The sequence below is a fragment of the Mustela erminea genome, chromosome 6 (assembly GCF_009829155.1).
Source record: "Mustela erminea isolate mMusErm1 chromosome 6, mMusErm1.Pri, whole genome shotgun sequence".
Taxonomy (NCBI): Eukaryota; Metazoa; Chordata; class Mammalia; order Carnivora; family Mustelidae; genus Mustela; species Mustela erminea.
In genome coordinates, this window is record NC_045619.1 from 19,420,358 (window position 1) to 19,437,425 (window position 17,068).

General features: G+C 40.2%; 1 protein-coding gene across 3 annotated transcripts in view; it reads left to right on the forward strand.

Moving 5' to 3' along the window:
* GNPTAB (N-acetylglucosamine-1-phosphate transferase subunits alpha and beta) overlaps positions 1-17,068 on the forward strand; it is a 76,344-nt gene that overhangs the window by 36,794 nt on the left and 22,482 nt on the right. For all 3 annotated transcript variants that reach the window (XM_032346597.1, XM_032346596.1, XM_032346599.1), the window contains 7 exons: positions 1,587-1,792; positions 7,715-7,779; positions 8,011-8,145; positions 13,406-13,567; positions 13,967-14,146; positions 14,359-14,529; positions 16,036-16,159. In XM_032346597.1, the coding sequence (XP_032202488.1) occupies positions 1,587-1,792; positions 7,715-7,779; positions 8,011-8,145; positions 13,406-13,567; positions 13,967-14,146; positions 14,359-14,529; positions 16,036-16,159 (1,043 nt within the window). The remainder of the gene's footprint in view (positions 1-1,586; positions 1,793-7,714; positions 7,780-8,010; positions 8,146-13,405; positions 13,568-13,966; positions 14,147-14,358; positions 14,530-16,035; positions 16,160-17,068) is intronic.

The following is a 17,068-nucleotide window of genomic DNA, read 5'->3' on the forward strand; positions in this document are numbered from 1 at the left end:
TTTAAATTGTAACTGATTCTGAATAGCCCTAAAAACAAGATTGCCTCACTGACCAGCAGAAATCTCTGTTAACTGCACTCCCCCCACTTAATTGTTAGACTTAGAAGAGTTATTTTATAGAAATGAGCCTGAGGAATTTAGAGATCTTGAAGTGCCCTCTGAGTCATTTTTTTATGTTATGTGTATTCATTTATAAAATAGTACTGTACTGTATATACTACTGTTAATACCACTGTTAATTTTTTTTAATTTTTAAAATACCGATATTTTAAAAATAAGTACATTTTTAAAGTAGTCAAAGTAATAGTGCCACATTACAGAAAGGTTGAGAGGACAGTGAAAAACATAGGCTCACATAATTCTATGGTCTCATTCAGCTGTGATCATTATATTATTCCCTTTTCATGCATGTGTTTATAGTCGTAATTTATAATCTTTTTTTATAATTTATAACCCATGTACAATTTTGTATCATTTTAAAGTTTATATAATCTATACATATCTGTTGATAAATTATCTTGGTGCTTCTTCTCAGTTGTAATAGTTAATAATATTCCATAAAATAACTGTACTGTAATTTACTAAATGTTGGGCACTTCTGTATTTCACTATTGTAAATATTTTGTGATCTTATATTTGGGTCTGTCACATTTTCTCTCTGTGTGTGTGTGTGTGTGTGTGTGTATATGTGTTTTCCCTGTTTTGTTTCTCTTCTTCTGCTTGGACTAGATTCCTGAAAGTAAACTACTGAGGAAGAAGCATATGTATAAATTTTTATGGGTCTTAATAAGGACACATGCGAATGCTATAAAATTAATTCTCCAGAGAAGAAATGGGAAATACCCCCCTGCAGTGACACCAGCAGTGTTTGAGAGGAATAGGTGTACTGTGCTTGCACTAACACTGAGTCCTTTTTTTTGAGGGATGCTAATTTAGTAAACAAAATGTGATACCTCATTGTTTCCTTTTGCATTTCTTTAAATATTACTGTGGTTGGACAGTTTTACATATTAACTAGTCACAGCTCCCACTTTGTGAGTTCCCCAGCTGTGTTTTGTCCATTGTTTATTTAGGTATTATGTTTATTCTAGGTATTCCTTATGTTTAGATAGAAATATCTGAAACATTCATCTTAGAACCTTGTTACATTTGCTTTTATTTACATTAGTGTCATGTCTTTCCAGTGTATTTGTGAATTGGTAAATTGTATCTGGTAGGCTGACACTCTGTGAACAGAATTTATCTACTTCCTAATCTGCCTAATGATAGACTTCATTGGAATTATGAAAAATATTTAAAATGGTAGTGAAATGCTTAATTTCTTGTGTACCTTTGAGTTAGTAAATTTTGGTGGCAATTATATTAATAGGAGTTTGAAAGCACTTTCTAAAGCTCTAAAGCTGCCCTTGTTTAAAATAATTTTATATCATACTTGCTGTCTTTATATTCCTGACAAGATTCGTGTTTATTAAATATGACTTTTATAGGATATAGAAAAACATCTAGAAAATTTAATGTACAAACAAGCTTTTCAATGTTGATTAATTTTTCAAGAATGTTTTTGAGCATGTTGGTGTCTGTTCCAGTGAGAAGCAGTTGGAGTGTTTGCTGACACATTGCATCAAGGTGCCAATGCTTGTCCTGGATCCAGCTCTGCCGGCCAACATCACATTGAAGGAACTGCCATCTCTTTATCCATCTTTTCATTCTGCCAGTGACATAGTCAATGTTGCAAAACCGAAAAACCCTTCCACTAATGTCTCAGTTGTTGTTTTCGACAGTGCTAAGAATGGTAAGATCTCCTATCGGTATTTTAACATCATGTCATCATTGATTGTTTGAATAACAAAATTCTAAATGGAACAGACATGATTCAGTTTTTAACGAAGTACGTGATAAACTAAAAACATAAAAGGAGAAGCAAAAGAGCTGCCACTGTATTTCAGCCCTAACTTCAGAAAGGGATTACATATATCTTACTCCCTGTAATACACTTGCCTTTCTGTGCTGTGGTCAGGACCTTAAATTTGATACCTTATTCGCTTGGCTCTGAGTTATTGTGGAGGCTTATTACTATTATTATTTTTTGCCATATAACTCTTCAGCAAGTTATTTTTTCCAGTTTGAACAGAGCATACTGGAAGATTCTTACTTTACATTCTGAATTATCTGATTATACAGTTTATTTGGTCAGATAATAGAACTGAAATTGTAATTTCTGGATAGAATAATACACACATTCAGAGATCCTGTCCTCCCACTTGGCCACTGAGCTGGTGAGCCCCATGCCTGTGTCTACTCTGGTCTGTTGTCTCTCATGCTTCTGTACTGAGCCTCTCTCCTTGGAGGCTACATGTGTTTCACCTGTATAAAATGAAAACGGTCATGTCCCTTTTACAGCATTGAGTCCTGTTCTTAAGTTCCCATTCTTTCTGTGTCATACCTCCCAGCTTAAATCTTTGAAATATCTTTGATGTGTTCTTCTTTTTTACCTCCATCACTGATAATTTATCTCACCCTATTACTTGCTTTTGTTTTTCACAAATGATTCCCTCCTTTACTTATCTCACTTTGTCTACACCAGACTGAATTCCTTCACATAGGCCCCGGTGATAGCCGCCTAGCTGCTCTGCCAACCTGTAAAGTTTCTCTCCCATCTCCCTGGCACGCAATCTGAATAAATCAGAAATCTCGGATTTTATTGGTTTGCCTCCTTTTTGAAGACGATAATACAGTAGTATGTATTTGTTTTCTGCATGGATACAGATTCCTCCTCCTGGTGTTCAGGACTCAGCCTTGATTCTGCACTTAGTTCCTCGTGTCCCTGCCCTGCTGCATCTCCTTGAGGCTGCCCGTGTCTTCACACATGTGTGGTGCTGTTCTCCTGGTCCTCTTCCTCTCCCAGCCTGCCTCCTGTTCTTTCAAGCCCCACCTCTGTCTCGTGGACAGTACACTCACAATGATTTTATTTATTTTTACTTTCTGTCTCCCTTTTGTACTTGTAATGTGACTCACAACTTAGGTTTCTGTGTGTGTGTGTGTGTGTGTGTGTGTGTGTGTACTTATTTTTTAGAAGGGGCAGGCAGAGAGAGAATATGCAAGCAGACTTCATGCTGAGTGCAGAGCCCGATGTGAGGCTCCATCTCATGAGCCTGAGATCATGACCTGAGGCAAAATCAAGAGTCAGATGCTTAACTGACTGTGCCAGCCAGGTGCACCAAAACGTAGTTTTTGATTACACAGGAGTTTATGGTGCCCTCATCTAATTTCTTAATCGAGCACAGAGACCTTATTACTCACCAATTTGTGTCCTGAACAGTGTCTAACATCATGCTTTCTTTCTGACACTTAAGTTATTTGTAATTTAAAAGAAAATTGTAACCTTTCTAAGTGCAGATATCGCCACCTTTACACTGTAGATTTGTTTCTGAATTATTTTGTATAAATAACATTTTTGTATTTGAGTTATAGTTAAATATATAGGAAAAGTAAAGGGATAACCTTTGACAAATTATAGCAAATTATCTTGATTTCTTGTTTTGCTAAATTTAGCTTTGTTTTTTTAAATTAGTTAAGGTACTTTGATAATGTTTTACCTGAGGAGAAGAAAGAATGACATTATGTTAAGAATTATATAACTCAGTTACAACATATGTGGAGAGAATCTTGGATTTTTCCTCTAATTTTATAACATAGTAAAGACTTACGAGGTTGTGAGTTTTGATATAAATAAATTTTATATTAAACTATAGTCTTCTAAGCACTGTTTTTGAATTCCTACTTGGGCTTCTGTTTGACTGCCCTGCTTAATCATTTGTTCAGTAAAGATTTGTGGAGCAACTGCTCTGTTTTGGTTGTTGTTCCAGGTAACAGGGAAATAGCAAAGAATGGCCATCAGGGAGCTTATACTTCTAGTGCACCACAGACTCCCTCTTTATTCTCCTCAGTTATCTAGATCAGGGATTGCCAAATTCTTTCTTAAAGAACCAGAGAATACATATTTTAAGGCTTTGTGGGCCAAGAGGCAACATGGAGGATATTATGTAGATATTTTGTATAAGTATTTAACATTTAGCCATTTTAAAATGTCAAAACTGTTCTTAGCTTGGGGCCATATAAAACAAGCAGTGGCTAAATTTTGGCCCTAGATACAGATAAAAAATTTGTATCCACATTTGATGTTCCATTTATCTCATTTAACCTTTTTCAAGTTCATCATCAAGAGCTGTTGGCTTTTTTCTCTTTCTGAAATGTGTCCTTTCTGCCCCTCCATTCTGTGTCACTGTACTTGTGGTCTAGGCTCTGTAGAATAGACAGGACTTCAGCAGTTGCACAGTCTAGTCCTGCAGCCTGGGCCTGGATTGCTCAGCAAAGTGGTTTTTCCGGTCAAGCTTATCCCCTTTGATTTATAGGAAACGAATTTTCTCCTGTGATAATTCATTTTGCCTTTGGACTACATTGACCTTTACAAGGAATTATGGAGTGCTTCCTTACAGCTTTCTCACACTGGTTAAATTGTACCTGTTGGGATCTTCCAGAACGAATGTAATCTCTTTCCCATGTGACATTTCTTTTCTTTCTTTTTTTTTTTTTTTTTTTAGATTTTATTTATTTATTTATTTGTCAGAGAGGGAGAGAGAGCGAGCACGGGCAGAGTGGCAGACAGAGTCAGAGGGAGAAGCAGGCTCCCTGCGGAGCAAGGAGCCCGATGTGGGACTCGATCCCAGGATGCTGGGATCATGACCTGAGCCGAAGGCAGCTGCTTAACCAACTGAGCCACCCAGGCGTCCCGTGACATTTCTTTTCATTCCTATTCTTTTAGCTGTCTCTTAGGGGCTTATCTGTGTCCTAGTTTATTCTTCTCAGAGTGAGCTTTGGTTTCATTTGCTTTTATTTATTTTTTTATTTTTATAGATTTATTTATTTTAGAGAAAGAGAGTGAGCATGGGGGAGGGGCAGAAGGAGAGAGAGAGAAAGAGAGAGTTTCAAGCAGACTCCACACCAAGCAAGGAGTCTGATGTGGGGCTCCATGTCATGACCCTGAGATCATGACCTGCGCTGAAACCAAGAGTCAGAAGCTCATCCGACTATACTACCCAGGCGCCCCATGGTTTCTGTTACTTTTAAAGTGTGTCAGCTGGAATAGAACATTTTTTTCAGGTGGTTCATTTGCAGAGAGAGCAGGACTGTTTGTTATTTTTTGAGTGTATACCAAGTACTGTTCTCAGAGCTGAAGGTGCAACAGTGAAGAAATGGACAGAAATCTTTGCCTGCATTGAGTTTACATCTCAACAGAGGGAGACACAATAAATACAGAATACAAGTAAATTATGTTTGCAGAAGACAAGTGGTGTAGAGAAAAATTGAGCAGAGGAAACTGGGTGCTAAAGGCAGACTTACCAAGAAGGTGACTTCCGAGTGAAAATTTCAAGAATATGAGAGGGCCAGCAGCGTGAATATATGGACAAGGAGTGTTTCAGTTAAGTGGATGAGCCAGTGCAAAGACCCTGAGGCAGGGGTGTGTTTGGCATATTTCAAGAAGAGCAGAAAGGCCTCTGTGACTGGGCTTTCTATGCCCATGAGTGAACAAGGGAAAGGGGCAAAAGATGAGCCTAGAGAAGTAATGGGAAAACTGGTGGGATCGTCCCTGGCAGCCATGACAAAGACTTTGGCTTTAACTCAGAATGTGATGAGCAGGGGCACCTGATGGCTCAGTCTAGGTTAAGTGTCTGCCTGCGGCTCAAGTCATGACCCCAGGGTTCTGGGATCGAGCCCCATGTAGGGCTCCCTGCTCAGCAGTCTGCTTCTCTCTCCCCCTTGGCTGCTCCTCCTGCTTGTGTGCTTATTCTCTCTCTGTCAAATAAATAAAATCTTTTTTAAAAAAATGCAGTGAGCAGTTATTGTAGGGTTTTGAGTATAGGAGTGATGTGATTTAACTCATGTTCCAAAAGGATCAGTGTGGCTGCTGTGGTGGGAATAAACTGAGGAGGGGCAAAGGTTGTAACAATTCAGACAAGGGGGAGGGTGGCTTGGATCAGAGTAGTGGTGAGGAGAGGTTGGATTCTGGGTATTTTGAAGGTCAGCCCAACAGGATTTACTCATGGGTTGGTGTTGGGGAATACCACTTTTCTTATCCTAAGTCCTCCTGTTCAAAAGCACAGAAATTACAGTGGAAATTCAGTATGGCCATAGTACATTGTTGACATACTGAACTCGCCCTGGACTTCAAACTCCTAAGTCTTTTTTAAAAAACTTAATATAGGGGTGTCTGGTTGGCTCAGTTGGTAGAGCATGTAAGTCTTGATCTTAAAGTTGTGGGTTCAAGACCCGTGATGAGGAAGGAGACCTATGAAAAAGAAAAGAAAAAAGAAACAATACATGCTAATGCTCAAATACTTGGCCAATTTATGCTTTCATAGTTGGTTTTTGGTGCCAAGTTAAAGGTCTTTGTTTGTAGGAGGTTTCATTTTGCTAGGTTTGACTTGTTGCTCCAAATAGTAAGAACTTTGGGGAACTCCTAGTATGTTATTCAGAATAATTATTTCTCTGTCTGCTTCGTGTAAATCCACACATTCTTCAAGCATGTCTTCTGTGTCTTCTAAAACTTTGATGGATCATTGAACAAGATAGAACCTATAGCAGACCTCTAAATCCTCTCTTTACGTTGACAGTAGTTTTATGATTTCATTCTTTAGTCAGAATTGGTTTATACTCCACCAAACTTGAGATCTAGGCAAAGTCTCTGTTAAAATCATAAAGATGACATGAGATGTCATTAGTTACCTTTGCTGAGATTATTTACAGATAGCTACACCACATCTATTAGAATGCTCTGATCGACCAGTGCAGAACCTCCCATGTCAGTGGGGTTTCGGGGGAGCCAGGGAGGTGCATATCTGATAAATAATGAACTCCTACTCTTAATGCTCAATGCTTCCCTTAAAGATTAACAGTATACTGCAAAAGCTTTCATTTTTTTATTGCTCACCAATTTTGTTTTTTACAATACATCTGAGACTCTTGCCCAGAACTGACAGCCATCTTGCCAGGCTGGACCCTGCTTTTTTCTATGCCCATTTTGCAGATTATAGCCCTCTGACCTCTCTTCTGTTTTCTAAGATCTGGGATCTCCATATGTCAGGATCAAGTTGCTGATTTTATTTGTCCCTCTCATTTTAGAACTCTTTCCCAGCTGGGCTGTGTCATTGGCCCTCTCCATCCTTAACTTAATCTGCTCTATTCAGCCTTACCAGATGAATATTAGGAATTCCCTGTGACCGTTGGGGAACCCTAGAATTTAAAGTCGCTCCCCGCTGTTTATCTAGATGCCTTTGGCCTGGCTGTCAAGAGCCCCCTTCTGGTTACCCTTCTTGTATTCACCACTCCCAAATGTTTTATTCTATCCAGGTTGTTTTTTGTTTTTTTTTAAATTAAATATGTTTGCTCTGACATCTGTGATTCTGTCATTCTATCATTTTCATGTTTCTGCTCTCTGTATGAACTTCCTCTTCAGTACTGCAGAATTTAACATTTAATTGTGCACTGGTATTACATCATTCCCCTTTTGTTGCATAGGTTGAATTTGTCTTCCCCAACTACCTGTTTTTGAGACCATGTATTTTACAGCTCTCAAAATATTTTGTAGTGTTTTTGGCAGGTATCATAGTTAAGTATTCATTAAAAACATGCTTGCTTATTGTATTCTTTATTGTAGTTGAAGATGCCCAGAGTGGAATATTTAAAGGAAACAGCAGACATACAGTTTGGAGGGGCTATTTGGTATGTTATTTTAAATTAACTGTATTTATGCAGTAGACTAGAATAAAAGTATAAGTAGTAAAGCTGTTTTACCTTGAGAGGCTAATTAATGTATACTTTTTCTCTGAGCCTGGCTTACAAGTATTAATGAATGCTGATTTAAGTAATCTTAATATTCTGATTTTGAGGCTATAAGTTTTCACCAGCCTTTTGATGTGGAAAGTGAGTTGTGTTTCCCCCCTCTTCTTTTAGACCACAGATAAAGAAGTCCCTGGGTTAGTGCTAATGCAAGATTTGGCTTTTCTGAGTGGATTTCCACTGACATTCAAGGAAACAAATCAACTAAAAACAAAATTGCCAGAAAATCTTTCTTCTAAAATAAAACTGGTAAGAGCATAGGAAACAGAGCAGTGAGTATAGCACATTTCATTTAATGCATAACTCTTCTCTTGTGGTCCATTTCGTTATAGTAGAGCTGACAGTCATATGCACAGAGGGTCTCTTCTGCCACAGGATTGTCATGAAGATGGCTCTTTCTTTACAAAAGATCCTTACTCTTTACTTTTCATTTGGGCAAAAATTTAAGAGTCTTGGTTTGCTGGTTTCTCAGACAGAAACATGATTCATTTGTTTAACAATGCAACCTGTGTATTTATTAAGAGCCTTCACTCATAAAGGGAGTATGCTTCAGATATTTGGAATGGTTGATAATGTGAAACCTTTATCCATAAATAGCTAATCGAGCCACTAATGTATTCGGGGATTTTTACCTATTAACTCTTCACACTTTGATGCCATTAGTTAGAGTTGACTTTGGAGGCTGCCCCTGAGACATGCCTTTTCCTTAACATTTATTGTTTTTAGACCCACTTGCCCTATTGTATGGTGTTCTTTCCTTCTGACCTTATGTCAAGATACCTGTAGTTCTGTCAGAAGCATTGCAGACTGTAAAACGTGAGTACTTTTCTTCTAGAACAGAAGGCATAAAGGTCTGGGCTCAGAATTTTTTAGGGTCTGGTTTTCTTCATTAAAGAACAAGGAAACATTCTTTGAATTTTGCCACATTGATCAGGTTCCTGACTCTAACTTCCTTCTGTTGGTGTCAGTTAACAATTGGAGGTGCAAGGGTGGAGACGCCAGGGCAGTGGTAATGGAGAGCCGTGTTCGGAGAGTTCTTACTTAGTTTCTGTCCTGACCATGTTTTTCAGTGCCCTGCCCCATCCACAACGTTCCCTTTAACTTGTCAGAGAGTGCACAGGCAGGGGGAACAGCAGGCAGAGGGAGCAGCAGGCCCCCCCACTGAGCAGTGAGCCTGATGCAGGACCCTGGGATCATGACCCCAGCTGAAGGCAGCTGCTTAACCAACTGAGCCACCCAGGCATCCCAAGAATGACATTCTTGAATCTGTTTATATGATTGCAACTGTAATATGGGTTGGTTTTTTTTTTTTAATTTTTATTTATTTATTTATTTATTTGAGAGAGGGAGAGAGAGAGAGCATGAAAAGGGGGAGGGTCAGAGGGAGAAGCAGACCTCCCGCTGAGCAGGGAGCCCAACGTGGGACTCGATCCCGGAACTCCAGGATCATGCCCTGAGCCGAAGGCAGTTGCTTAACCAACTGAGTCGCCCAGGCGCCCTGTAATATGTTTTTAAAGGAAAGAAGGTTCATGATGTATCTCTATTCCCCAGTCAAGTTTGACTTTTCTTTGCCTGCTGCAGCTGCTTCCCAGTGTTTGCTGACACACACACGGGTGCGTGCTGCCAAAGAATGCCAGTCCAAGTAGTTGTTGATCCTCCAGCAAACTGTTTTTGGGTGGTATGGAGTGTGGTGTGTGCGTAGAGGTGGGTGGGGTAATAACTTGATTTGGATGAGGAGTACCAACAGGCTCTGCGCACAGTGATATGCCCCCTTGTACTGTTCATTCACTGTCCGGAGATTTATTTGGATTCCCAGACTTGTCTTTGTGGAGGCTAGCACCTCCTCAGAGGGTCAAGCTGATTAGCCATAACATTCATTGCAGGTCATTTTCATGATGCCAACACCTGCATTGAACTTCAGGGATTAGAAATTCTGGTTTGGGGAGATTAGAGAGAAAATGAGCAAGGGGAAGAATAGAAGGGGAGTGGATCAGCATTTAAAGCTAATCCTTCAAGTGACTGACTTTCTGTAGGTTCCTCTTCCTGGTTTTATTATGAATACCTTGAGAAAGAAGTTTCCTGTCACTGGATTCCAGTCCATTTGGAGTATGAGCTTTTAGTAAATGTCTGCTTTGTGCCAGGGACTGTGTTAAGGATCACTGAGTGAATAAAGCATTTACATAATTTTGGGGCACGATCACTTCCAAGTAAGTGTTTATACGAAGTGGTGTTAGCATATCTGGGTTTTAGGTGTACTGGTGCAGAAGGCTTTGTAGAATACAAGACATTTTAGCTGGGCCCTGGACACAGCAGCCATTCTCCCAGCAGAGAAGGGGGTGGGAAAGACCATTCCTGCAAGAGGGAACAGCCTGAGCAAAGGGCTGGAGGTTTGCAAGTCAGTGGTTTCCAGAAAACCAAGGCAGCTATTTTTGGCAGACAGCCACCAGACGGGGATTTTCCTGGTGCTGAGATTGGGAAAAGAGATTGAGGCCAGATTGGGAAAGATCTGATAAGGAGCCTGACTTTATCCTGGAGGCAAAGGGCATCCTTAGGAGGAGCCCTTGATCTGTTTCTAAGGAACATAGTAGGTGAAGGTATGGTGGTAGAGATTAAGCAAGATGAGCCTGGGCAGAAAACCAGTTTAGCCACTGCAGCCATAGCCCAGCAAGATGTTCAGGTTCAGCAACTGTCCTGGAAGTGGTGCCAGTAAAGAAAATGGTTCTAAAAACATCTGCGAGAAACACTCAGCATGACCCTGTGACTTATTAGCTGTTGGGGAGAGGGAAGGAAAAATGAAAGGGGAAGTGGATGTTAGTAGTGAAGATGGAAGTGATGGCTTTAACCACATTCCTAGCCTCAGTAGGAGAAGCAGATTTTTTGGGAAGGAAACTGAGAGCTCAGTTTGGGGTGTGTTGTTAGAGGTGCTTTGTGGCATGTGGGAGGAAGAGGTTATTAGACACTGGACTTTAGGACCTGAATGGGGTAGACTGTCTTGCCCTCCCACGGTTCTTCAGGAGGCCTTGGCCTAGGCCTGTGGCCTCCACCCAGTGCTCAGTTCTGCTCTGGAGGCCCTGCCTGGGTACGAGCAACACAGGATGGATATTACTTGCTCACCTGTGTACCCCTAATGATTACCATATGGCTTTGCACTTAGAATCATGTTTTGGAGGCAGTATGTGTGCATGTCAAGTATTCAAGTAGCAAAGTAAGATGAGTTAGCAAGGAGAGTAGTACAGACCTCCAAAGTTGGCATATAGAGGCAGGTAAAGTCTGTGTAGATCAGAGACATGGGGGAGGTTCCCATAGAGAAAGAGGCTGCACGGATCCTTGAAGGCTGCGCAGGATGTTGACTTTGGCAGGAAGGACAGTGCTGGGGGGACGGGAGCGCATATTGTCCTTCCTGAACTTGGTTACCTCCGACTTCTGTTCAGGGCACATTCAAGGTAACAGATAATTGTAGTAACTGTATTAACGCCCCTTTTAGTGACTTGCCTGAAACTGTGTTACACACCTGCTCTTATAAAGTATGGTACCCTTTGTTTTGGTTTTATTCCTAAAATAGACACTTCCCATAGATTAAAGCAACTCTGGAACTGACTTAAGTTTTAGAAAACTCTTGAGTTGTCAAGTTACTGGAATGAGTTTGTTTTCACCTGTATTAGAGGCATGTTTTTTTCCCCTAACCTTATGCTACCATGTATAGGTGTATCGATCCATTATGCTAGATAATGCTCTAGTAACACATACCCTGAAATCTCTGGCTTAAAAGTAGCAGACCTTTACTTCTCAGTCATCTTGCCTGTTGTGGGCCTTCAGTGGGTGGGTATAGTTTTTCTCTTTGAGAAACTTATAATTTAAAGAATTTAGATAAACTTAATAATTCCATGTAAAAAGCTGTGGATGGAAGCAGCTGCCCAAGCTAATCCAGCATTCAGTATTTACTACACCCACTTTTCCTTATCACCGCCTCTCTTCCTGCAGATGTCTATGACTAGGGTGCCACCTAGTGGCTAGCGGAGGATACTTCTCCCTGCCCTTTTCACCACTCACAACTTGGTTGATTATGGTGGCAGAAAAGGTTTTTCAACATAGAAATATTCCCTTAAGCTCTTTAGTTTTCATGGCTCTAGTCAGGAAAATGTCTATGAAATTTCAAAGTATTTGTATAAAAGATATTAATATAAGGGTATCTGCCCAATAAAATTTAAATTTGAGTATTAAAGTACTACATTCATTAAAAATTTAGTGATTGTTATGTTTCACGGAGCCCTCAGAGGTGCTGCGGGAGCCACTGTGGGAGGGAAGGATGGAGCAGGGGCAGGCTGGGGCAGGCAGTGAGACTCAGTAGATAGTCGCATAGAAGAATATTTGTCCTGCCTCCCACCTGCCCCCCCACATACTGAGGCAGGATAACAGCAGTGAGAGCTCCTTCAGTGAGTGCTCAGTATATACCAGGTGCTGTCAGGGTGAAAGAAAGTAATCAGTCAGGAAGACAGTACACACCTTCGCATGCATGCACCCAAACACCCACATGCAGTTTGTGATAAGGGGAAAAATATAAATGAAATTTCAACTTGAACTTCTCGTTTTTGACATCATAAACTCAGGAAACTTGGAAAGATGAGCTAAATTTAGTCAGGTAGCATATATGAGAGCTCAGGATGAGCTCATAATAATTTGCATTTGCTCTGCAATTAATTAATTAACTAATTAATTAAGAAACTGGCCCTGTTAAGAGAGTCAGTTCAGCAGAAGGAGTTCTCACCCCCATCTTTTTAAGCGGATCTGGTAGTGGTAGAAAGCCTATTTGTAAAACATGATGTTTGTAGTCATCTTAGACTGATGACTTCTTTGAAAGCTCTGCCCCAGAAGGTGCTTTTCCTATGGAGACTGTTCAAGCATCCCTGTCAGAGACATTCTTCTTAGACGTGACTCACAAAAGTTTGGAGACTGTGCTTGCAGGCTTGTTTCTACCAATCCCAGCAATGTTACATCGCAGGGTTTCCTCCAGTATAAGCAGACTGGTGATATTCTAGAACAGAGGTCACAGCTGGTGACCAGTTGTATTTTGTTTGAAAGCAGGACAATTGAAAACATTTGAGCCAGCATTGAAAATGGGGAGATTTCATAGAACACTTGGGGATTCTGGCCTTTTAGGAGATCTCGCTGCACTTGTCAATATTGAGTATTGGCTGCGGCTTTTGGGTTCGGCCTGAAATGTCCCATGTGCCAGAACTCCACCACTCCCTCTGTTTTACATTACCTGGGTTCTTCCACTCATTTGGGAAGTGTGTCTGGCCTGTTTACATCTTCTTTTGGTGATCATAAGCTTACTAGTTCATAATCTATATAGAGAGCTAGAATTAAACTTTAAACATACATAATATAGATTTAAGTATGCATTATATGTGTTATATACATTTAAAGATTAAAAATCAAACTGGAAATTTAGAGGTGTCTCTTTTTTGAGGCTCAGTTTTTCTGCATGTAACCTTTTGTTATTTTACAGTTGCAGTTATATTCAGAAGCCAGTGTAGCACTTCTAAAACTGAATAACCCAAAAGAGTTCCAAGAACTGAATAAGCAGACTAAGAAGAACATGACTATTGATGGAAAAGAACTGACTATAAGTCCTGCATATTTATTATGGGACCTGAGTGCAATTAGCCAGGTAAGGGAAGCAGAGATTCTTTCTAAACCCTAATCAAGGGTTTAGATTTATGGATTTATAAGTCATTATATTTGAAGGAGGAAGAGGTCTTACAGAGAGTTGAGTTGATTGGAACTTTTCTAATTTTCTAGTCATTGCCATTGGTTAATATTAACTGAAGTGCCCTAGAATCAGATCCAAGAACCTTCTCTTTAAAAAAGTACAAAAGAATTGTTGGGTATTTTTGTTGTTTTAAATATGCTGAGTGTTTTGCATTTTTTGTGATGTTCAAATGTAGGACTCAGTCTTTAGAAGTCTGTTAGAGCACCCTGAGAGCAGATTGGGCAGAGGGGACAACCAGGAGGAAAGGTGTGACTTAAGTGGTATTTTACATTTTCACATGTGAAATGTTCTTTTCAGTCTAAGCAGGATGAAGATGTTTCTGCCAGCCGTTTTGAAGATAACGAAGAACTAAGATATTCACTGCGATCCATCGAGAGGCATGCTCCGTGGGTTCGGAATATTTTCATTGTCACCAATGGACAGATTCCATCTTGGCTGAACCTTGATAATCCTCGAGTGACAATAGTCACACACCAGGTCCATGACTTTCCATGTCATCACAAGGCTGTGGTTTCCTTTTCTGTCCTTCACCTATCCCTAATTTTATTCCCTTTTCCCTCATCCTCCCCACCTCCATCCCCTTTGACTGTTCTACTTATCTCCCTTCCTTCCTTCCAAAAAGGAAAACAAAATGAAATAATTCTCATCCACCCTCTTTTTCTCTTGCCTTTGTTGTTATTTGCTTAAAGGATGTTTTTAGAAACTTGAGCCACTTGCCTACCTTTAGTTCACCTGCTATTGAAAGTCACATTCATCGCATTGAAGGGCTGTCCCAGAAGTTTATTTATCTGAACGATGATGTCATGTTTGGGAAGGATGTTTGGCCGGATGATTTTTATAGTCACTCCAAAGGCCAGAAGGTGAGTGCCTGAGAGGAAAGGATGCCTAGCTTAGAAGTCATTTAGAAGTTATAAACAGATCAGGAAAACAGTATACATACTACTCTATATACAGTTCGGGTCAAATAAGCATTTTTGAGTGCTAAACTCAGGAGAGTTAACAATTTGGGAGGACAAAAAATGTTCCTTAGTAGTGTTTTGCTTCCCTACATTGTCAGACACCCAGACCGCACCTCCTGTATTTTCTACTATAGCAATAGCAGAGAAAGCAAAACCACTATGAAATACAAAATCATCATTAGAACATCAGCAAAATGGCCAAGATAAAAAGTGAGTTCAATTTTCCGCTTACGGACATGGGTGTAATTTCATGTAGGGCAGCAGTCTCCCTTGACGTTGAGAGGTATGATTGAAAAGTCGTTATGAGCACAGACAGAGGGGCCATTAATTGAGGATGGTCCTGGGCAATGATTACGTGTGTTTCCTGTCTGCATACTGGGGAAACTAGGAATACCCCTGTGGCCCTGTTAGGATTCAGTGAAAAGTTGGAGAATTACTACCATAAACTTTAAAGTTACAGAATCCTGCAACTGGAAATGCTAATTGCACAAAACTACTTTTCCTCTTGCTGTTTATGCCACCCCAGTGTGCCCCTTCTCTCCGTCCCTGTTCAGTTGCCTCCTCTGTGTTTGTAGGGCTGACAGGGTGAGCTATGGCTTGGCAGGAGAGACAGACAAAATCTGTAACTAGGAACAGTGATTACGATGTTGGCAGGTGTGCCCTCAGTGGGAAGGCATGGCTGCCCAGGAATTTGAAACCAGACAGGGCTAGATTTCCATTTGAATTTAGTGAACTTTGAAGAACAAGTAAGAGTTAACTAGATGAAGAAAGGCATTCCAAATAGATGGAGCATGCAGAGGCATGGGGTGCATTTTTTAAATTAATTTATTTTAAAAGGTTACCACATACCATGTCACTCACTTTAAAAGGCAAGTTCACAACTTAGAACACTGCGCTAACATCATTTATTGCAGGACCTATGCACTGAGATAAGGGTATTGAGAGTTCATCTGACAAGATCATGGGTAAACACATTGAGGAATTACATTTAGGAATTAGAAATACATTTAGGAATTAATGACAGTGGTCACAGAAAAGCAGTGAATGTGTGATATACTTTCTACCTGCTTTGGCACACATTTGTACTTATCTTTAAGTCTGATGTGTTGCTTTTTTTTTATTTCAAGATAGATTATAAACCAATCTATGAATTGAGTCCTTGTCTGCTTTCCTTGAGTCATGAAAAAGAGCAGATGTGCTCAGTAAGAGTCATTGACGTAGCAGGACTCTGTAAACTGCTGCAGCAAACAGTGTAAAATATACCACGGGGATGCGGGTGGCCGGCCCAGGGAGAATCGTAACCTTTACTGGAGGCTCAGTTTCTTTCCTTTTTTTTTTTTTTTTAAAAGGAATCCTAATTTGAAATTAGAAAGTGTCTATATTATTTTCTTTTTGGCTCTGTCATAGGTTTATTTGACATGGCCGGTGCCAAATTGTGCTGAGGGCTGCCCTGGTTCCTGGATTAAAGACGGCTATTGTGACAAGGCTTGCAATAATTCAGCCTGTGACTGGGATGGTGGTGACTGCTCTGGTAATGATGTGCTCACATGTAATTTATTCATGTTTACCGACTTTTTTTCATTCATATCATCACTGAATAGGTATAGTGAGTTAAACATTCTTCCTGTGTTAAAACAATACATAGAGTAATCCATAGATTGTGGATGTAATGACTCACATTCCCGGTGGCTCGGTTTTTTCATATTCTCCATTGTTGAGGGCATATTCCCAGGCTGGCCCTGCACTTGAAAATGCCTTTTATTATGTGAAATTAAAAAATCAGGAATATCTTTAACTATGTAATCTCAAAAGCAAGAATCACTCTGCCTGGTTCCTAGGAGCTCAAGGCTGGTGGCTTTCAGCAGCAGCTTTCTGTCAGTGATCTCTTCAGCATCTTCTCTCTCTTACATGGTTATATCTGTATTTGTTTATAATAGCATGTTTTTACATTTATTGATTACCTTTCAGTTTATCAAGCATTTGAGTTTATAATGCATTTTCCTTTACCCACTTGAATTTCTCAGTCAGCTAAGAAGGAGACAGTATGTGCACAGATATTATCATCCCTATATTCCATATACAGAAACAGATTTGAAAAAGTGCGAAGTATTAGAAGAAACAAAGCTTTAAGTTGTGTTCTGTCTGATGCACTTTTGAAAAATGTAAGCAGCCTCAGTGAGAGAACACAGACATGCCAAGAAGATCCGTGCAGTCCAGAGACATCAGCCCCTAATAGAACGTTAAGGTTCGATGATGAGGCTGGCACCCCATATTAGACACGTTTTGGCAGTTCTGACAGTCCGTCTTCAGAATAATCTCCTCCTGTTTCTCTGCTCCTCCACATGCACCTCCACATGCCCCTGTAGGCCAGTTTGTACTTCAAGGTTGCACAGCTCTAAGTGCCAAGGCCTGGTCATCCCATGCCCAGTACCCTGTCAAG